General features: G+C 44.3%; 1 protein-coding gene across 2 annotated transcripts in view; it reads right to left on the minus strand.

Moving 5' to 3' along the window:
• The window catches only part of Snx9 (sorting nexin 9), a 90,435-nt gene extending 72,863 nt beyond the window's left edge, over positions 1 to 17,572 (minus strand). Inside the window, exon 1 of one of the 2 annotated variants that reach the window (XM_057762606.1) lies at positions 17,272 to 17,572. In XM_057762606.1, the coding sequence (XP_057618589.1) occupies positions 17,272 to 17,283 (12 nt within the window). In that variant the 5' untranslated portion in view covers positions 17,284 to 17,572. The remainder of the gene's footprint in view (positions 1 to 17,271) is intronic. The other variant, XM_057762607.1, reaches the window with a different exon arrangement.
• Positions 17,573 to 23,639: the final 6,067 nt, after the last annotated feature.

Here is a 23,639-nt window from a genome sequence, read left to right on the forward strand (position 1 = left end):
CCTCCGGCTTGGACAACCGCACAGAGAAACACTTCACGACACCACACCTTTGGTGTCAGCATCATCTCAAGCTACAACCAGGCTCCATAAAGATCATGCAGGATAAAATCTTTCCTCTATCCACCTGACTTTTGTCTTGGAGGCTCTCTCCAGAAAGTGACCATCACATCATACCTCAAAAGCTACTGTGTCACTACACTGAGACCATGCTAAAATCCATTTCTCTGGAATTGAAGAATGTTCACAGTTCAACCCTACCTGAAAATCCAGCCCCAGCCCCATTCCCACCCAGATCACTCTCTTCTCTCACCCACAAGAGCACCAGTACAGTAAACACGGCTTCTGGCTCACAACACCCATGTCCCTTCTTTCCTTATTGCCCCTCTCCCCCCATCTTGTAGCTTTATACTCCTCATTCTAGTAAATAACAGAGGTAAGCTGCTGAGGGAGAGATCTAATACATAATTAGTCCAGGGAGCAATTAGTAGGAGGGAAGTGGGGTGACTCTATATTCTTTACTCCATGTGAGTCTCAACATGACACGCTTAGCCTCTCTATAAAGGAAATGATTGGCTCTGGCATAATTACAAATGGGATCCTCAGCCCAGAGGGAGGAATCTGCTAGGAAGCAGTGAAGATGGAATTGCAATCCTGGACTATCTTACGTTATGATGGGAAAGTCTGGCCTTTCCCAGCTATCCTCACCGTCTGCTCCATGAGCCTATGCAAAACATAGGAAGGGGAGTGAGGAAGAGAGTGAGCGAGGATGAGATAACCCTCCCAGAGCAAGGACCAAAGCACTGCCAGGAAGCAGCAAGCACCGCATGGGTTCAGCCCTGCTTGGGGATTAAACATGGCACTGTAGAAACGGTTTTTATTTGTCTGCATTTCTTACAAAACAAGGGTAGAAATAACGTTTGGTTTTGCTTTGCTTTTCATATTCTCACAAGTAAACCTAATTACTTCCGTTGAATTATAAACCATAAACAAAGGGTGAATTGACACATCCAGAAAGATTATATCTTATCACCACCAGCAGAATAGATTTTCTCAAAAATTAAATAGTCCCTTACGTGTAGAGTGGAATGAAAGAATTCTCCAGACAGTTTAACTATTCAGTTACCTATGACTATTCAGACCTGTAAGGCTCTGATATGGAACAACACTCCACACACACACATGCTGTGAATAAAGAAGCTGCTTTGGCCTGTGGCAGAGCAGAATACAGCTAGGCAGGAAATCCAAGCAGAGAAACGGAGAAAGAAGGCAAAGTCAGAGAGATGTCAGCCGCAGCTAGGGAAGCAAGATGTGATATAACAAGCCACAAGCCTCAAGGTAAAATATAGAATAATATAAATAGGTTAACCTAAGTTGTAAGAGCTAGTTAATAATAATCCTGAGCTAATAGGCCAAATGTTTGTAAGTAATTTAAGCCTCAGAGTGGTTATTTGGGAACTGGCAGGCGGGAAAGAGAGAAACCTCCAGTTAAAAATGGTGCCCACTGCCTGGCGTGGATCCACGTAAGACCTGAGAAAGTTTTTAAAAGGTTCTGAACACACAGAAATGAAGCCTCACTGGGCTTCCTACTCTCACAGTCTCATACCAGCAGCCGTGCAGAGACGCATCTCTCAACAGCTGTGCAGAGACGCATCTCTCAACAGCTGCGCAGAGACGCATCTCTCAACAGCTGCCTACAAAGTAGAGCTGGGCACCAGCCACCATAGCAGCATAGGTTTCCACAGTCTCACAGAGGCCTCAGTATGGAGAGGCTAATCAGCTGCACACTGTGTGGTGGATTTAGCTTTTACTCAGACTAAAAGGGGTGATGGGCAGAGTGATTGTTTGGTGGTGGCTTGGACCTGCTGTGTCCCACAGTTGGAGTGGTGAGCATGGCTCCCAGAACTGGCAGTGAACTTACCTCCACTATGTTGGAAAGCAGAATGGGGTGGAGTCAACAGCCAAAGCTGCATCTTTGATCATAGTCACACCCACTTAGCATTTTAAAAACTCTCTTGGACAGAAAATGATTACAGATACACAATAAAGATAGATTCGGACAAAAAGGACTCTAAATGGATCACAATGTGTTTGATAAATATACACAGGCTTGGGAAAGAGAGGATAAAGAATAGACAGAGTCATAGATTAAAAGAATAATTTAAAGATAATAAGTAGGTTCATAAAAAGGAAATAGAGTAAGAAAAAGTATAATAAGCCATGAAAGATAGAAAATACACAGAGAGTCTGGATTATGAATTATGTAGAGAACTACTGCATTTTCTTTCAGTCTTTTGACTGTCAGTGAGCTAACTGCAGAGAGACATTTGATTGTGGGGGCTGCTCAACTAAACCAACATAAAGGTATTTGACTTCAAAATTTGGGACTAAGGATATGTTGCTTTGTAAAAGAGGTCCTGCTTTTGTTTCCACAGAAGATGAGAAGTTGTGGATTCCATCTAGGCTAATGTCGTTTGATCAAGACCCCTGAGAAGTCTCCATGGGAGCAATGGCCCAGGTGATCCAACATCCAGAACAGCTTACAGGCTATTGGCTGAGATGAATCAACCACAAAAAAAAAAAAAAAAAAAAAAAAAAAAAAATCCCAATCAAGACTTGACCATAATTCTAATTCTTTTCAGGATCCCCATTAGATTATTACATGTGTCCCCAATCAGCAGGAAGTAGTATAGAAAACTATATCTAAATTCCCAAAATATTGTTCATGAATGTTTGTTTTGATTTAAAGTGGGTTGGTTATAAATGATTAATGGTCACAGTCAATCTCATTCTAAAGAAAAAGGAGGCTATGATACAGAAATGATAAAAAGGTAGATTATTAAATCTACTTTGATCCAAAAAACAACTTTTAATCTCAGAATACTTCACATTGGTATAGATTTTGGTTTATTGATACATATTTAAGGTGAATTTTGTTATACTATATGTATATTTCTACTCTTGTTTAAGGTATTATGTTTATGCAGCTCATTTAAAATGTAAAATATAGTTAAAATACAAATTAACAGTCATCTGTAATAGTCAAACTTATAAGCATATTAATTAGGTTTTCTAGATATACAGACATATTTCAGATGGATAGGTAATCTTAAAACACTTCAAAGGCCTACAGAATGTGGTATTTAAAATGTTTTAAAAACGTAGACTTTTCTTGAAAGTGAAACATGCCTGCTCCTGGCAGCAGCGATTACTTCAAGGAGATGATGGGCACTGAAGAAGCTCCTTATGGAGTTTCCTTTCAATATGGAAAGGCTAGCCATTTGGGCAAGAAACTGCTCTTGCCTGGACTGCATGACAGTATAAACTGGACACACAGGATCTACAGGAACCAAGCGACTGATGAACAGTCCTTCTGGGTTCTTGCTTCATGGAAGAGTCTGCCAGGCACTCTGCAGGACACTGCAGACTGACAAACTGCCAATATAGGTGTAACGGGTTCAAATTTCCTGCTTCACTAAGAAATATGCCAGATAGTATGGACAAGAGGGATGCCCTAACATTACAGAAGACCTTTGGGTGATTGTCCAGGCAGTCAGATATCTATCAGTTCTAGAGTTTTGGAAGTTGCATCAATGTACTTCCTGTTAACTTAGGTAATATAATATCCCTCTGGATCTTTGATGGAGATGAAGAATAGACAGTTATAGCTTTCCTTAGTTATAGTAAAAGATAAGCTAGATATGAAACTTTAGACTCACAAAAATAGGATAGAATATTTTCTTCAATTTTGCCAAGTTCAAACAGACTAAATATTGTAACTATAGTTCTTGCTTGATAACTGTTTTGGTATATGTAATTTTACCATGTTAAAGTTAAAATCTTCCTTTTTAATTAGACAGAAAAGGGAGATAGTGTGGGATTCCCCTGTGTATGCTGTGAATATGTTTTATTACCATTGGTTAATAAAGAAGTGGCTTTCGCCAATGGCTGGGCAGAATACAGCTAGGCAGGAAATCCAAGCAGAGAACAGGGAAGAAGAGGCTAGAGACAGAGAGATGCCAGCAGCTTCTGGGGAAGCAAGATGTGAGGTAACAAGCCATGAGCCTCAAGGTAAAGTATAGAATAATAAAAATGGGTTAATTTAAGTTATAAGTTAATAATAAGTATGAGCTAATAGGCCAAACAGTCTGTAATTAATATTAAGCTTCAGAATGGTTTTTGGGAACTGGAAGATGGAAGAGAAAAATGTCCGGTTACAAGACTCTCCATCTAAAGAGGTATGACCTGTTTTACTACTTATAAAATATTACAGAAAAATGACCCATTACATTACTTTAAGATACTTAGAACACAATTTTTTAAAATGTACTTTGAAAACATGTATTTTTAATTATTCTGTAAGTTTCTGATATGGCATTAGGATACTGACAGACTCAAGGTAGGTGACCAGGTAACAGAACTAAGTAACAAAACAATACTGAATCCAGTACCTGTCCTGATCGATTCTTTTCAAAGCCAAATCTTGGGCTCTTAAGAAAAAACACTCTAACCTAAGCAATCTGGGTTAATAGGCCACAAATCTAAAATAGAACTTACTGTTGGTTCTGTGGCACATGCTTGTAATTCCAGAATATTGGAGGCCGGGGGGGGGGGGGGGGGACTGAATTCTTGAGAGCAGCCTAGGCTACCAAAAAAAAAAAAAACCTCACTCATAGAAGACTGTCATGAAAGCTGTAATTTACATTAGCAATTTATCGGATGCAAGGTGCACGCCACACATTGTATAATACACAGGCATGCTGAGTTTAGCATGCAGCCACCTACTCTAAAACATGGGAGTACTTCTGATACCACCAATGGACCTCATGCTTACAGAGAGCCAGTGGGGATAATCTGTAAGCCAGCTTAGACACTTGTACTTACTACTGGAGATATGCAGCTGAATTATTGCATAAGATGATGAAATGAGTGAAAAAGTAACTAAAAAAACCTAAGTTGAACATTTTTAGGAACCATCAAAATAAATTGCTAAAAGCTCACTAAGTATAACCGAGACAGCAGTTCAGACAGATGGGGAAACATTTCTGAAAATCTAGGATTCTGTACTCACAATGATGCGAAATCACCTCAAATTCTCCAGGCTCTTTACAACAAACTAAAAACGGAAGCTGTAGGCAATGCATTATGAATGTGGGTTACACAAGACAAGAACTGCACTCCCAGGAATGGACTCAATGGGGAGACGCTGGCTATCTAAGGACTGCTGAGCATGCCTGAGATGAGATATTCACTGCTTCCCTGCCCATCGTCATTTCCATCAGTTCAGCAGATAACTGCAGCCATCCTTCTCCACTCCCCTCAGCCTCCTCCTGCTGCTGCCCCCACCTGAGCTGTGGACCAAGGGCAGCCTTGTCCCGTGAGGATTGTAAGGGCACTGGAGTTTGCTGTGGGACAATGGTCTTTTATCCTGTCACTTGCATTATTTTTAATAAAATGCTGATTAGCCAGTAGCCAGGCAGGAAGTAGAGGCAGGACGATGAGAATTCTGGAAAGAGGGAAGTTTAAGTCTGTAGTAGTGACTCAGCCTCAAAGGAAGCAAGATGTGAATGTCTTGCCAAAAAGGTTACCAAGCCACGTGGCTAACTCAGACAAGAATTATGGGCTAATGTAAATTATAAGAATTAGTAAACAAGAAGCCTGAACTAATGGGTCAATGAGTTTATAACTAATGTAGACCTCTGTGTATTCTTTGGGACTTAACAGCTACAGGACTGGGCAGGACAGAAAACCTCGGCCAACAGGCGTTAACGAGCTGGTATGTGCAGACCATGCGTATGTCTTAGTCTCCAGGTGAAGACAGTGCCATCTTTAGATGACCCTTAATGGCTGTCAGCTGTATGACCTATTCATGTAAACTTAAAAACAAATTTGCCTTAATGATCATTAAGCAACATAAACACAATTTATGATGCATTTACAAGGCCACTATTACGACCAAAATTTCCCTATTAAGGTTAGTTATTAATGTTTAAATGTGTATTTTTTTTCTTTTTCTTTTTTGGATTTTCGAGACAGGGTTTCTCTATAGCTTTTGGTTCCTGTCCTGGAACTAGCTCTTGTAGACCAGGCTGGCCTCGAACTCACAGAGATCCGCCTGCCTCTGCCTCCCGAGTGCTGGGATTAAAGGCGTGCACCACCACCACCCGGCGAATGTGTATTTTTGGAAAGTCTTTACATATATATGAAAATATTTTCCATGAAATAATGTTGAAGTTTTTTTCAAAACCAACGAGGGAAGAGGAACATGTGGACAGAGGACTACAGTAAGTGAAACTGCCTAGGAGCAGCCCACTGTGGCTGCAGGAGGCGTCCATGAAGGTTCACTGTGCCTTTCTACTTTGGTCTACATTTGAAATGTTTACAAATAGCTACAAAAAAATGCTGACGTATGCCAAAATGTTTGGATAATATATTAACAATTCATAGGCATGGACTTTTATGAAATTCTATTAATATATTTTGAACAAACAAAAATAATTACTGAATGACCCACAGAAGAACAAAGATTCATTCACTGAATCTCAAAATCCTAAACCAGGATGATGTCATTTCTTCTAAGCCCAGAGCAACATTCCAGCCCAGTTCTCGGTACTTCAGCTGCTTCTTACCCTGCCCTGTTCACACCTGGAGGCTTCAGGAGTCAGTCACACCAGAAACCAGCTACAGCATCATCAGAAGAGGAATGCAGTCAGGCCTACGTGACCCTGTGGTGGACACCAGTGAGGTCAGGATGACAGGCCAACCTGGCTATAGGTCAAAGGCTTCTACCTGGTTTTCAGACACACCTATCAGATATATTCTTCCTTCTTTCCAGAATCTCTGAACTGATTGAGATACACAAGTTACAGAAGGATGATCCTCCAGGGCTTCTGAAGCTCGCTGATCCGATTAAATACAGCAATGTTTGTCCTGGATACAATCAATTAAGGTTTAAGAAGGAATTAAAGATTTCAATCCGGTATCAAAGTGAACACAAGCTCAAGAAGCAGCAGCAAAGGAGCCAGTCGTCGGGCATGGTGAAACACTCCGACAGTTTCACATTGCCAAACCAAAGCAAGGTCCCAGGCGCGGCACACAGCTAGCTCCCTACTGACTTGGCCCATGGACAATTCTGTGCGAACAGGCACTGGCCAGACATGCATACCCGAGGGTAATACCTTTCCTAAGAGCTCTGAATGACAACACCACCCCTTCTTTCAGGTCTCGGGCACCTTCCTGTAGGACTTCACTGACTACTGTTATCAGCCCCAACCCCTTGGGGCAGGGATCTTATTTTATTTTATGCGCACTGGTGTTTTGCCTGCATATGTGTCTGTGTAAGGGGTCAGATCCCTAGAACTGGAGTTACAGACATTTGTGAGCTGACATGTGGATGCTAGGAATTGAACCCAGGTCCTCCGGAAGAACAGTCAGCACTCTTAACTGATGAGCCAGCTTCCCAGCCCCCTGAGGACAGTGGTTTGAAAAATAATTTCTTAGAAGCTATATTCCTCACATTGCAACATTCTTTGGTCCAATAAGTGGGTGATGAAATTACTAAAGAACAAATCAGCATAATGAGTGACCATGTGATTTTGGTGAACTGGGTACATGGTTCTGCTCTACAGACAAAGAAAGGTACTCGAGACAAGGCTGGCCAGGAACTCACTACTTGGTAGAAGATGACCTTGAACTTCTGATCTCCGTGACTCTACAGTCCAAATGCTAAGACTACACGAGACTCAACAACTTGTCTGTTTACAGTACTATGAAATACCACAACCCAATCATAACACCCATTTCTCGCTTTACAGACAGATACATTGGTTAGCCCACAGGGAAATGTTCAATTAGTTCTTGAGATACACTGGTAAAGATAATACTTTAGTAATGTTACCTTCAATCTCTAAAGTGGGTGGCTGCTGCTTCTCCCCCTCCCCCTGCCCCCACTTTCTTCTCTTCAACTCGAACCATTAGTGCCACTATCTCGAAAGCCACGACAAAGCAGTCTTTCTAGTCTGGGAGTCTAAAACCTCTAACCTAGACAGAAAAACCTACGAGAATCCTGCAAACCAGAGAGTGAGCGCGAAGCTCCCAAAGGCAGCAAACAGAGGCCCAAGGCTCCAGCAAAGGCAGTGGAGAGCAGTCAGCATCCAGACACAATGTGAGACCTGGAGAGGCAAACCTACAACTGGTGGACAGCTCCTTCCTGCACTGAGATAGGAAGTCAGGCCATGCAGAGATCTGCACCCCACACAGCATAGAACCAGCAAATGGCTCCTTCGTTCTCACTAAGAAGGGCAGGTGGACGAACTTCTAAGGTTAAGGAGTAAAAACTAAAGAGCAAGCCCCTGGAGGGCTGAGAGGACCGGAAGGCAAGATAAGGTCTTACTTTTCAAGGCCAGCTATGAAATATAAAGACCTTCACCCCCAGGTTATGATCAACCCTGGGAATGAGCAGATTATAGAAGGGGAACAAAATCCATTGTACATTTTTATAAAAGAGTAGTTTTATTTATCACTACATTTCTTTATGCCCATCTGGATTGTGTGGAATTCCCAGCCAAATCTACTCCAGTCTTTCTATTTAGAGGAAAGTGAGCTTGCAGTACTTGTCTGCAGCACACTAACCAGACTCGTCTGGGATCAGAAGCCAGGCTCCTGATCTCTCTGCTAGCCTACCTCTAAGACACATTATTATTGCATTCTGAAGACATTATATTTTTTTTCTTAAATACAAAATTCAAAGGAAATCTCAAACCAAATGAGTTCTTATGACATGGCTACAGTTAACTACAGAGGATGGTGGCTACCTCAAAATCCACTCCATGCATACAATTCCCCCTCATGTATCTTGGGTGTTTTACTTTATTTGAGATGGTCTTGGTATGATAGCCTAGACTTGCCTGTACTTACCATGTAACCCAGGCTGGCCTAGAACTCTCAGCAAGCCCCTGTCAAAACAGCTTCGTGTGAAAGCACAATTCACAGAGAAACACTCAGCACTAAAAGGTAGTATGAGGTCATTAGTATTTATGATGGTTGGCAAGATGAGAACCAGCCAGGAGACAAGGCTCCCAACGCCTATGAGAGATTATCTTGGTTAGGGTTAGCCTTTTGGTGTGCCTGTGAGAGGTTATTTGGATAGGTGGGAAGACCTACCCACTGTGGGTGGCACCAATCCCTAGCCTGGGCTCTGGGATTATACAGAAAAGAAAAAGCTGCACACACACTCTCCCTCTCCCCCTCTCGCCTTCATAACTATAGGTGGAGTGTGACCATCTGCTTCCTGCTCCTATAGCTTTGACTCTTGTGAGGATGGATTGTACCCTTGAACTGTGAGCTGAAATACATCTTCGATTGCTTTTGTCAAGGCATTTTATCAGGGACAGAAAAAGAAGCTATGCACATTTGTGAGTCTGTGTATTACTGTAACATTATATACATTTGAATAACAGTATCAAAAATGGGAAGAATTTATGCTCTGTAAAGACTGACTCAACCCTTTCCCTGGAGAATCTGTTCTAAATACTGAAAACCAAGCACAGCATATAAACACATCAAGCATTTTAAGGAAACTGCTTACGTGGAAACTATAAGGAGAACTAACTTTAACCATTCCTAAACACCATGTCCTTGTCCACAGAGAACTGGGAACGGACCAGGGCATGAGACTATCTGTCCACCACATGCTCTTTGCTGGCTCCTAAAAGTGATCTAACATGACAAGTCCTGCATAAAATTTTAGAGCCCAACCAGAGACTCTAGGCACTTGTGCCTTCTTTCAAATACACTTTCTGTCCTGAAGGAAGGATACTCTATCAAAGAGCACTTTAATTGAGACCTCAGCTCCAGCACACCTCGTTATGGAATAGTACTCTCTCACCGAGAGGGAGAGAAGCAAGTCTGTGACTCTTGGAGCACTGCCTCTTCAGGGATAAATATTTCAGGACTCATTTGCAGATATTAAAGTAAGTTACAAAGACTGAGTCAGGAGACCCAGCATCCTTAAATACTATGTTTATAATGTCTAAAATGAGCAAGAGGGGCAAAAACAACACGGTTTTAAAGACCATAAGGAAAAAAAAGAGAAAAAGAAATACTAATTGGGAAGTTGTAAGATGCACACAAGTGTACAACTCTGAACGCTTGGCGGTAATCCATTCTCACCCAGATGTGCACACAAACATTCCAGAGATGAGATTTTCACAGCTGCTATCACACTCCACTCTCCTCACTTCCAGTGAGTGTGCTCCCAGGACACTCTGATTCGGCTTTTATTCCAGCAGGTGTGACAAGCTAATACCAGACTGGAACAGCAAAGTGCAATAAATGTTCAAGCAAAAAAGCAGATAGTCAGCAGGGCGATGGTGGTGCACACCTTTAATCCCAGAGTACAGGAGGCAGAGGCAGGTGGATCTCAGTGAGTTCAAGGCCAGCCTGGTCTACAAAGAGAGTTCCACGACAGCCAGTACTACACTGAAAAACCCTGTCTCGAAAAACCAAAAAAAGCATCCAGTCACATGGCCTGTAAGACATGCTCCTTAGTCAGCACAAGGGAAAAGCTCTGGTAAATGCCAAACTGGAGTAAAGGCAGAGAAACCCAGAGAGAAGTACACATGCTAAGCAGAATTTTCACCCTGTATTCACCGAACCCTGACTGAGCTGCACTTAGGCTGCACAGAGTCAAGGAAGTAAGGGAGCAAAATTCTGACACTGACCAGCTGGGGCTGCTAGGAATCCCAGTCAGAAGGAAAGAAGGAAAGGACAGCAAGGAAATGACGCCAAGGTGTGGAGCAGGGAAGGAGGGAAGCCAGGAGGCCAGCATCGGCTGTCTGGCATAGCTGGAAACCACGAAGGAGCAGCACAGGAGGACAACTCAAGGCTGAGAGACTCCAGAGGACCAGGGTAAACAAACGCTTCCTGGGAAACACAATTCCAGTGCGACAACCAGAACCCACTCAGACTGAATCCCAAGGAAAAAATAAAATAGTAAAACATCCAAGGAAACAAAGCACCATGAAGGAGGTGCAGAAAGACCCAGCTGGACTTCTGTTACCGGACTCATCAGGTCAGAAACTGAAAACATGAGGAAGGAATCAGAGACTAAGGAATAACCAAACAGAACTTCTAAAACCAGAACACAGCCCAGACCCCCTTAACAGAACAGTGAAGACGGGGGTCTTGACAACAGGCGGAGGGAAGACCTGGGCACTTAGAAAACAACTGTAGCCAATGGCTGCTCAGTGACCCTGGAAGCTGAGCAAGGACAGGTTCACTGTGCTGAGCCTAGAACTTGCTGCACCCAGAAAGCCCACCATCTCTGATGGACAGGAAAAATGCATTTCATAAATGACCAGTTATCAACAACAAGCCTGCCTTAATGGGAACGCCAATTTACTCTAAGCAGAAGAAAACCCAGTACCCAAGAAAGGGTGTATCTGGGAGCAGTGGTGCAACCTTTAATCCCTGCACTCCAGAGGCAAAGGACTGAATATAAGAAAGTATAGTATACAAAGATAGGGACACAATACATCTAAATAATCATTAACTCTATACGTGAAAACATCCAGCTTCTATTTTATTTAATACTAAGTAATAACTGATTATACTAGGAAATTTATTGCAGTTATATATCCTTAGGTCATTTTTAAATTCAGAAAGTATGATATTGAGTAACTTCAGACTTAAATTTAGAAACATTAACAGACTAACGTCCTCCACTGGGGGAAAGAGACATATAATACAAGCCCAAATGCTAGGGATTGGGAGAGGTAGTATAGCTTCCAAAACCCTGAGAGCGGACTAACCCCCAATCAACCTGTGAGATGGTAAATATCAGGAAACATAAACAGTGGCAGATAAAAATCCCTAGCAACAAAGATAGCTCGGATCAAAAGGTAAGATATGTCAGGACCCTTTCCCAGCACTTGGGAGGCAGGTGGGTCTCTGTAGGTTTGAGGCCAGCCAGGTCTACAGAGCAAGTTCCAGAGCTGGTAGCCAACTCTGTCTCAAAAAAAACCAAATAAATAAATAATTCGACCGATATTTATGAAATGAAAGCTAGCAAAGTCAGATTAACAGTGGAAACAATAGTTTTAAGGAACAATGCATCACTAGCAACAGGGGGTCACCTCGTAAAGACAAAAGTCTAATCACCTGAAAGGTACTATTAAGCTCAGTGAAACTGTTTAAGCCCACCATTTTATTTGGTCTTTTGTTTTATATTTTAAGTTTATTTTTTATAAAGTTTTTAGACCCTCATGTAAGCATGCTGTATTTGTAACATTTCCATCCCTCCCTCGCTTCTCTCTCCAACCCACCCACTCTGGCTGACTTAGACCCCTTCTGTGATTCTCTTTACTTATATGAGCATGTGCGCACGCGCGCACACACCTGAGTACATTTACTGCTGCTCACATACACAAGTGTTTGGAGCTGACCACTCAAGCCTGATAAGGGTCTTGTCCCTGGAGAGCCTTGACTCCCGCTCCTTCAACAGCCACTGAATGCCAGAACTCTTCCCTGCGGGTGGGGCCCGAGGATTCCATCTCATCGGTATGCTGCTAGTGTGGTCATGATGCAGGCTGTCTGGGCAACCACATTATTGAGATGTCTGGGTAAGGCTTCCTAAGGCTTCCTATAGTGTCACCACATCACAGCAGACTCCCTGGTCCTCTGGCTCTTAAATCTCTCTATCCCTTCCCCTGCAAGAGCCCATTTTAGTATTTCCACCAACTTCAGACTGTAAATCGGTAAGGATATAGATGTGAAGAGCATATTTAACAAGTTCAACCTAATTCACTAACTACATGCACAGAGAACTGATAGACCCTTTCTGCACAAAGACACATGACCGAATTTCTTCCTAAGTATATGCTTAGTCTCAACAAGTTTCTAGCCACAGTACTGGCTATCAAGAAGGCTCCCTGATCGACGCTTTCAAATGAGAAATAACCAAAAGATAACGGGGAAATCTTAAACTTTTGGAAGCTAAGCACAATGTTTACAACTCACAGGTTAACGATCACTCTTTGAAGTCTCAAAGTATGAGGCTATTCCAGCTATTTAACACACTAACAATCAATTTTTCATGGAATTATGAGTAGACCCCTGTATTTCCAAACATTACTAATATCTAAACCACAGGTATAATTTTTGCATCGTGCATGTATACGTTCTTTTTAAAAAGGGGTTGCTAACTTTCAGTCGGAGGTAAGCTACAATGTATGAGTCTCTGTCACCAGACCGTCATCACTGTGCTCTTCCACACTGATGCTGGGGATACAAAGGTGAGCAAACACACAAGTCCAGCCTCTGGGGCCCACAGCAGCCTAAGGAGGCAGCTAGAGAAGCACATGTAACCGGGAACTGGGAGGGATGACAGGACAAAAAGGCTTCTGGGAAGGTATGCTCTGGGCTAAGACCTCATGTGCACAGAGAAGGCACGCAGGAAAGAACAGCAGACACATCACATCAGGGCTTTCTTGAGAGGGTCTCGTCACAAAGCCCAGACTGGCCTCGAACTTAGATCTGCATGTCTCCATGGCCCTAGAGCTAGCATTACAGGTGGACACCACTACACCCTGATGAAAGCTACCAAGTTTTAAGCGGTTAAAGTCAAGCTATTGTTTAACTTTCAGATGATCAACATAAAGGCAAAATGCAGTAAAAAACGATCTTTGCCAAACTCTTCACTTCCTAATCTCTTCCTCCTTTGCTAAAGATTGTTTCACGTTTCTTACAGAATCTTTCTCTGACAACACATACAGACAGGTAAGACATAAAATACTGTTGTGCGAAGTGCCCAGGAAGCATCTCTAGGTCTCCTGCGCTATAACTATACAGCTAGGTATGGTGGCACATGCCTGCCATCCCAGCACCTGGGCACAGAGGCCTGCAACCGCTGGGAGTTTAACTTGGTCTACAGAGCGAGTTCAAGGCCAGTGAGGGCCCATGTCAAAATCAGAACAAAATTCTCCCCAAACAAACTATTTTTAAAAGTTGTGTGTGTGTGTGCATGTGTCCACATGTGTGTGGAGGCCAGGAGGTCAGAGGTCACATCGCTGGCTTTCTTGTTCTCCATCTTATTTTGAGACTATATCTCTCGCTGACTCTGACAGGCTGGCTGGCCAGGGAGGCCTTCCCAGTGCTCCAACTACAGATGCACTAGTTTGGGCTTTTTTTTTGTTTTAACTTGGATTCTGGAACCCAGGTCCCCATCCATGTACACGTCACCAATCAGTCAATCTCAGCCACTCGGCTTTAATTCTTAAGACTTTTCTGGTAGGATTTCTAATAATCAAATAAAGAGGTTTTTGCTTGGAAGAGACTACAAGGTTGCTTTCTAACTGTGCCCATGGATGCAGTCTGGTGAAGAGCCTCGTCTCCTAGCCAGACTGCTAAGGTTCCACACTCATTTAATTCAACCAAAAGCTGCATAACAGATCTGGAAAGTGAAGTTGAAAGGCAAGGCACCAGGCATCCCAGAATTTTATTATTCCTATAAAGTGACCGTGTAAGCACAACAGGATCCAAATCAACCAGCGAAGCCTAACTCCAGTATGGAACTTACAGTTAATCATGTGGCTATAGGCCGACTGCCATTAATTGTGTTTATTTTGACATAGACAAAAAGTTCTCAAGACTTGATCTTTGAAATGAACTCATGTTTACTCAGATTCACTGCAGGATTATGTCAGAGCATAATCTCAGGAGACACCTAACGGAGGTCACGACAGAAACACTCCATCCACGCGTCCCTCACTGTGTTTGTTAAATGAGACCTGTCTCCAAGCAGTGCACTCAAGCGCAGTCCAGCACTCGACTGAAGATGAGAAACAAACCCAGATGATCCCTTTAAAATGTTCAGTTGCTGATTTTCTGTCTTTAGCAGAACTGCCCAATTAAAGTTCTTTTTGTCTATTATGACTTTACCAAGAACTCTTAAAGTAACGAGATTCAGGATGACTAGAGAGACGGTCCAGTGGTTAAAAGCACTGGCTGCTCTTCCAGAGCCTACATGGGAGCTTACAACTCTCAGTTAACTCCAGTTCCAGGGGATCAAGTGGTCTCTTCTAACCTCTGTGGGCACCAGGAAGGCGTGCGGTACACAGATGTCCATGTGGACAAAACACCCATACACAAAAAATAACTTAAAAAAACATGGGACTTCAGAGTATATTCAAGGAAATCTATTAAGAACAAGGAAGACGAAAAGAGTGTCTGAAGAAAATACCATCCTCCAGTAAATCCCACGGCAATCCCAGCAATACCTCAAACGTCCAGATGAAGCATTTATTTTCCAACACTCAGCTCTTACAGCCAAAGCTCGAGTGCCACTTGAGCTTAAAACGTTATTCAGTGTCCATCATCATTACTAAGTACATTTAACCACCTACAGGAGTAAAGGAGGAGAAAAATCAAACCGTTCAGCAGTAGGAAAGGGAAGGGGCTGGGACAAACAACAGTGACAAGTTGTCTCTCTGGGAACAACTGAAAAAGAAGACTCTGGTTTGTCACAAGAAGCATCTGGGAACAGAATGCTAGAAAACTGCAGAAAGCTTCCCTTCTAATGACTGCTTCCCAGCCAGCCCCTTTCTTCAGTCAGCAATGGTCTGTCGCCCAGTCCACGTGGGTACACCGCCACCAGGAACTGTGATTACGAAGTGGGGAAGGGCACCACGGGCCAGGAGAGCTGGAATTTGCCTTCAGAGAAGCAGATAACAAGGGAGGAAATGTTTACACAGCTAAGGACTAAGAGACTTGTGTTCAGTGAGGTCACAGGCAACTCAACCTTAGAACAAAGACCACCTTGCTTTTACCACTAGAAACGTTAAAGTTCAAGCTTCACCAGCAAACAAACGTTTCATTAAGCATGGGTATGTGCATTTGCTGCCAAGCGAAAACAGGCATGCGCGCCTCAGAGCCGTCAAAAGTATTACAAACCAACTCCTACCGAATAGGGTTCATGCCACAAACCACTGTCACGGGTGCAAGACAACTATGCACTTGGACTCACAATTTCTGAAATGTTTGGCGACAAACCTCAAAATCAAATTTCCTTAGAAATCTTTCGCTTGAATTGGGTTTTATTGCCAACAAGGTGGTCACAAAATCAGGATGTTCAAGAGGTGGGCAGTTGGTTCAAGCAACGACACAGCCCAGATAGACTAACGAGGCAATTCTGATGACAGCAACCCTAGCAAGTTCCCTGGGGAAGCCTCATTTCTGTATAAACACTCCACCTACAGAGCTGGAGCACGGAATCTGTCTGGGCCCCTACTTCAACAGACCAAGCGGTATCAGGCACTTCTCATCTCTCAAACTCCTTCACATTTTTAAAAAATTATCCTTCCATAAACTCCCACCCGAAAATAAAAAAGTTTGCATCAACCCAGAAGCAGCTTAGATAATTCAAAAATAATTATGGAAAGACATGCTGATGTTTGACATAATCAGAACTCTGCGGACAAGTTAATCCACTCCCCACACATCACAGATCCATCAGGGGTTCACCTATGGTACTTCCTCGGACCCCAGGTCCTCATTTCCAAGGTTCAGGCTTTTCCCGAGGGCTATTTCATCCCCAAGTAACTACTGAAATCACACAAGAAAAGGGAACCGGAGAGACGAATTTTTGCAGACTCAGATAGCAAAGAGGGACTGCTAATTTCACAAACAGCAGCATAAAATAAGCAAACCAAGATTCCTGGCCATTCACCAAGCAGGAACCAAAGTTCCACTAAGCAATTCGGGCCTTGGCCCCTTTTTCTTGTTGTTGTTTCTCTTCTGCCAGCAAACACGTAACCTAAAAGCACAGTCATTTCCCTCTTGATACTTTATTCACTCCGAAAATGTCCCATTCAAACCGAAAAGACAGCAAACCAAAAGGAAAAAATGAGAGACTTAAAGGCAGTGGGTGCGGAGCGTGGCTCCGGGAGGCTGCAGCGTCCTTCCCGCCCGGCTCGGCCCCCTGGCGCGCGGGGCCGCGGACCGGGGAGGGAGGCAGGCGACGGGCGACAGCCTCCGGGGGTCCGGGGTTCCAGGGCTGCGGGAACTTTCCGTCCCGGGGCGCTCGCCTCGGCTCAGGTGCAAACTTTGCAAAGCCGCCTCCCGGGAAGCCGACCCCAGCGCTCCTCCGCTCCGGTGCCCGAGGCGGCGGCCCGGGCCGCTGGGACTCGCAAGCGACCCCGCCGGGGCTCTTCGGCCTCCCTCCCCCGCCGCCGCAGCCGAGCCGAACGGCCGACTCGGCCTGCGCCGCGCGCCCCTCACCTTGGTGGCCATGGCGGGCGGTTCCCGGGCCCCGCTGGGCCGGCTGGTCTCCCGCGCCGCGGAGCGAGCTTCGGCCCTAGGCGGGCGGCGAGGACGGCTGCGGCTGTCGCTGGCGGCTGCGGCCCGGCGCGGCGGCGCGGCGGCTCCGTCTCAACCTTGCTCTCGGCGCTCGGGTCCCCGCGGCTCGGCGCCTCCCGCCGCCGCCCGCGCCTGCAGTTCCTGAAAGTCCCCGGCTGCGCGGCCCCCGCCCCCGCCGGCCAAGCCTCCCATGGACCGCGGCGTGCGCGGCGCGGCCGGCGGAAGCGCGCCTGGGGCCACGGTCGCAGTCCGGCCTCCACGCCCGCCCCGGCCTCCGCCCCGACCCCGCCGCCCGCGGGCCCCTGTGTGCGTGGGCCACGGCCGGAGCGGCGGCCGCGGGGGCGGGCGAGCGCCCGGGTCGCGGCCTGGTCCGAGCCGAGCGGTTCCCCGGGTCGCTGCGTGCGGGTGGAGGACGACGACGGCTCTGGCTACCCGCCTGGGATCCCGGAGGGGTCGGAGTGCTTGGGGGTTGACTACCGCGGGTGCCACATAGACAGCCAGCCCGGGCCGAGCAATGGCTTCCTGCTCCCTGCCTGGGAGATCCTGCCTTCTCCATGGAGTTTCCTCAAGGCTGTGATCTGGCCTGGGCGTCTGTCTGGGCCTGGACGCTTGGGGATTCCATTCTGAGATGACCCACTTCGGTCTTTTGGATCATTAAAAAAAAAAAAAATGCCTCAGAGCTTTGAGGGTACAACAGGTTTCCTTAAGTTGAAAGAGAAGTCCGAATTCAGAGTAGTTTATCCACAGTGGAATCTATGTGAGTTTTATTAGTAAACGATGACTTAAATCGAGCAATGAGATATTTTTCACAAAAAAAATGCCACTGGAAAATTTGCCTTAATTGTTGTGATAGTTTAATACATTGTATTTTTATTTAGGATATATCTTCTAGACATAAAATAGACTCTATTACCCCAGGAAGTTGGTATTCAAATTTATAACTTCTTGGGGGGGGGGGGTAGAATGAATGACGTATGAGCCCTTGTGTTTGCTCCCTAGCACTGAAAAAAATTTTTTTTGACTCCCCAGAGATTTTGCCAGTTATAGCCAATAATTATGTTTAAGTGGTACTGTAGGGTTTTCTGTGACTGTGTTATGTGTTGAGCTCATGGTCAATGCTATAGTCAGCCATGGTAATATTCTTTTTTTTTTTTTTTTACTTATTTATTTATTTTTATTCTTTTTTAATTAAAATTTCCACCTGCTCCCCATTTCCCATTTCCCTCCCCTCCTCCCAAATATTGCCCTCCCCCCACTTCCCTCCCCCTATCCCCACTCCTCTTCTCCTCCCCCCACTCCATTCCCCCTCCCTCTCGATACTGAAGAGCAGTCCAAATTCCCTGCCCTGGTAATATTCTTAAGTAGAGTGTGTGTGTTGTGTGTGTTATGTGTATGTGTAGTGCTGGCTAGTTGTGTCAGCTTGACAAAGGCTAGGGTCATTTTGGAAGGGGAAACCTCATTTGAAGAAAACATGCCCCCACCAGTTCAGCCCTCAGGCAAGCCTGTGGTTATTTTCTTAATTGATGAAAGATGTATGATGGGTGTTACCACATCTGGGCTGGTTGTCCTGGTAACTGTAAGCAGGCTGAGCAAACCATGAGGAGCAAACCAGTGAGCAGCCCTTCTCCACGGCCTCTGCATCAGTTCCTGCCTCCAGGTTCCTGCCTTGAGTTACTGCCCTCATTTCCTTCCATGATGCAAACCATGATATGGAAGTGTAGGCAAAAAAAAAAATCCGTTGCTCATCAAGTTGCTTTTCATAATGTTTTATCACAGGAAAAAAAATCCTAACCCACATACACATTGGGCATGAGTGGGTACATGCTTATGGCACGTGTGTAGCTCAGAGGACAACTTGTAGTTCATTCTCTTCCACCGTGTGGGTCCTGGAGATCACACTGAAGCTGTCATGTTTGGCAGTGGGTGCCTTTATCAGCTGAGCCATCTGGGCAGTCTCAACTGTTGTCTTTCTAAGTACAGGAAAAAGAAAGCCACTGAGAGCCTTCTTTCCGCATTCTAGACTTGAAGCCCCCGACTCACTGAACCCTTTGAGAAGGTTTTATCTAACTATTTACAATGATAACAAATGATGCCTCGAATAATTTGCCTGATTTGATAATACAAAATTGAAAGGAACCATAGTCTTGGGACCAGCAGCTTCTAGGAATGTATCCTCCTGTCAGACTTGGGCAAGCTAACAAAGATCTGTATCAAAGCATTTTAAGACCAAGTAGAAAACACCTGTACACTTGTTAATAGGACTGTCCCAATAAGTAAGGTACATGTAAACAAATTAAGTTCTGGGAGGTTCATAAAATGATAATACAATCAATCCTTTATCTTTACACATTCCCCAACCCTGGATTCAGCCAGTCTCAGATTGAAAGCATCTGGAAAGAGAAACTGCATCCACACTCATCATGTACAGACTTCCTTTTCTTGCCACTACTTTCTAAACCATCAAAAACAGCTATTTACCCACTATTTGCACTATTAACAGTTCAAAATATATGGGAGGCTACATAAAGGCTCTATGGGAATGTTGTGCTGTCTTGTGAAGGGACTTGAACATTTCCAGAGTTTATGCTCATAGGGAATTGGTATTGATCCGTCACTCCTGGAGACTAAAGCCAAAACAGTATTTTAAGAGTATTGCCAAAGATGAAAACATTGTGGATAGTACCATCCATTTGTGTGAGGAGCGTAGAAATAGGCTGTACAAGTCCAGAAAATTTTACAGAGTTTAACCAGATTTTATGGGCCATGAAAAAAATTATTTTAAAGCATAAGTTTATATACTAAAAGGTATTTAATTTTATTAGTGCCAGGACCAGTGCTACAGAGGCTTCTAAGGCATCATCTGTGTGACTCGAACCTGGTTCCTCTGGGAGAACAGCCAGCATTCTTAACCACCTACATCTCTCCAGCCCCATTTTAAATTCATAGTTTATATTTGTTTGCTTGCTTGCCTGTTTTTGTCAAGATAGCTTTGGCTATCCTGGAACTCACTCAGTAGCCCAGACTGGCCTTGAACTCACAGAGATCTGCTTGCCTGCCCCCAGAGTGCTGGGATCAAAGGTGTGTAACACCACCTCCCGTCTTAACTTTATATTTTTTTAAATAAACAAGTAAATAACTTGTTTTGTTTTGTTTGGTTTTTTGAGACAGGATTTCTCTCTGTAGCTTTGGTGCCTGTCCTAGAACTAGCTCTGTAGACAGGCTGGCCTCAAACTCACAGTGATCCACCTGCCTCTGCCTCCTAAGTGCTGGGATTAAAGGTGTGTGCCACCACCACCCGGCGTAAGTAACTTTACTCATTTTTTTTTACTTGCAATACAAGTAAAAATGTGTATTAAAAATGTTTACGTAGCAGAGAAACCCTGTCTCGAAAAACCAAAAAAAAAAAAAAAAAAAAAAAAGTTTACGTAGTAAGCAAAAAAAAAAAAAAAAAAGCCACTCACTTCTGTGTAAGATGCCAACATCTGGACTCAAGGCACAGCAGTGGCGTTAGCGTTTGAAGCTACACCTCTTTGCAGGAGTTCCCACGTACGTTTTGTTGTCCACAAACCTGCCTGTAAGTTCAAACTAGGCATGGGGCACAAGTTTCGGCTTCTCCCACCTCTTGTGAATAGGGTGAATAGGAAGTGTCTCCCCAGGGCTCATGTGACAAAAGCTTGATTTCCTGTTGTAGGAGCGGTGATTGGATTGTGAGAACACTGAGCTAAACAATTAATGGATTGGTGGCTCCATAATTTAAAGACATTATTATGAAATAGAAATTCCTAGAAGTGGGGCCTAGCTGAAAGAAGTACACCAGTGAAGCAGGTTTGGGGAATTCATGCTTGTTTCTTTGTTTTTGTTTTTTGAATAAAAACTCATGATTTATTTATTTTTTTTGTTTTCATAACAGAATCAGCTTAGAGCGGGACCTCCTGTCACTCCCTGCCTCCCGGTTCACAAGACTCACATCTTGGAACAGGCAGTGCTCTCTCAGACCTGCAGATGGGCTTACACTCAGGTCTTGGCACTGCCTGCAGTTTTAGTCCTTTGTGGAAAATGGGCTTAGTCGACCCATTGTAACTACTGTCTCCTGTCGTGACACCACTTTCCCTGGGCACACAAAGCATGTTTGCCTTTCTTGTGCTGTTGGTCCCTTTGTGGGGCTGGTACTTGTCACACATCTTGTATAAAGTCAGGTGGCAGGTGGGTCTTAGGAGTGTTCAACATGTTTGTAGTGCAACACCAGCACAAGGGGAATTTAAAAAGCAAGGTTGTAGCCGGGGGGTGGTGGCACACGCCTTTAATCCCAGCACTTGGGAGGCAGAGGCAGGAGGATCTCTGTGAGTTTGAGACCAACCTGATCTACAGAGTAAATTCCAGGACAGTCAGGGATGCACAGAAAAACCCTGTCTCAAAAAACTAAAAAAAAATAAGAAAGGAAGGAAGGAAGGAAGGAAGGAAAAAGAAAAAAGAAAAAAAAATGAAAAGCAAGGTTGTATCGTATCTGCCTCCTGACCACCATAGGCAAACAGTTGTGAGCCATCGGGCACATCTGGCAATGATGCTGTACCATATCTTAGGGGCGACAGTGACTGAGCCAACTAACCTCAGACTGAAACCGTGATTCAGAGCCATTCCCCCTTTAAATTACCTCTGGTGTTGGTAAGTGTGACAAGGCCCTAACGTACCATGGTTTAAATTACCTCCGGTATTGGTAAGTGTGACAAGGCCCTAACGTACTATGGGAGTGATTTCTGTATCCCAGATTTCACCTTTTAGATTTAACCATGGAGAATTGATCAACAGTGTGCGGATTCCTCAGAAAAATAGAATAAAATAAAACTAGAACTGCTGCATGGTCCAGTAGTCTCACTTCTGTGCACATAGCCAAAGGAAATTACACTCATGTCTCAAAGAGGAACATCTGCTCCCATGTTCATAGCAGTTCATATGTGTGTAAGACGTGGAGCCATCCAAATGTCCGCCAACAGGTGATTCTTTTAAAAATAAAAAAGACGTTCTGTCATCTGTGACAATATGGATGAACTGGGGAACATTATGCTGAGTGAATTAAGCCAGAACAAATACTGTATAATCTCACTTTTTTATTTTTAGGATCCAAAAAAGTTGGACCCTTAAGAACAAATAAGCTATAGAAACTCTTATGGAGATCACCAGGGGCCTGGAGTGAAGATGGGGAATGGTGGTCAAAGGGTGTAAGTGTCAGATCTGCAGGATCTGTAAATTCTGGAGATGTACTACTCAGCAGTGGTGGTTTGAAGGAGGGAGTCCCCATAGGCTCATATGTTTGAACATTTGGGTGGTGCACCTGTTCAGGAAGGACTAGGAGGCATGGCATTGTTGAAGGAGGTGTGTCACTGAGGGTCTTTGTTATGGTTTCTATTGCTGTGAAGAGACACCATGACCACAGCAACTCTTACAATGGAAAGCATTTAATTGGGGTTGGCTTACAGTTCAGAGGTTCAGTCCATTGTCATCATGGTGTGACATGGTGGTGTGCAGGCAGACACGGTGCTGGAGAAGTCTGGTATCTTACATCTTGGCTTTCAGGCAACAGGGAGTGGTCTGTCTCACTGGATGTGTCTTGCACATATATGAGACCTCAAAGTCCACCTCCACAGTGACACACTTCCTCCAACAAGACTACGCCTACTCCAACAAGGCTACACCTCCAAACAGTGTCACTCCATTTTCTTTCAAAATCATATCTGGCCCCCTAAGTCTTGTAACCATATTATAATGTAAAACTGCATTTAGTCCAACTTCAGAAGTCCCCGTAGTCTATAACAGTTTCAAACTTATTTAAAAGTCTAAAATTCAAAGTCTCTGAGATGCATTCAATATCTTGACTTCAATCCCTTGCAAAACTGTGGCTTGTCTTCCTCAAGATCGTTGTGCATTGGTCCACGAGGGAGGAGGGAGCGGAAGCAGAGAACAGGGTTTAGACAGCTGTGGGTATGATCGAGATAACCCTCTGGGACATGATTTCATTGAATGTGCTCAACTTTATTCTAGAGTATAAGAAATATATAGGGTCGGGAAGCCTGGGGACAAACCATAATTTGCATTAAGTGGCGCACTCCTGTCAGAAGGCTTCCTATGTGGCAGCAGGGTCCTAGAGCAGAGCTCCTAGCTCAAGTCTTAGTTACCATAAGTTCAGCAGGGGAACCTTCTAGCAGGGAACTGTGCCAAGGGTCATGCTAAAGATAAATCAGGCATCCAGGCTCCAAAACCAGATAAGGTCAATTCTCTGGGCCCAGGGACATTCT

Source organism: Chionomys nivalis, chromosome 2 (genome assembly GCF_950005125.1).
Source record: "Chionomys nivalis chromosome 2, mChiNiv1.1, whole genome shotgun sequence".
Lineage (NCBI taxonomy): Eukaryota > Metazoa > Chordata > Mammalia > Rodentia > Cricetidae > Chionomys > Chionomys nivalis.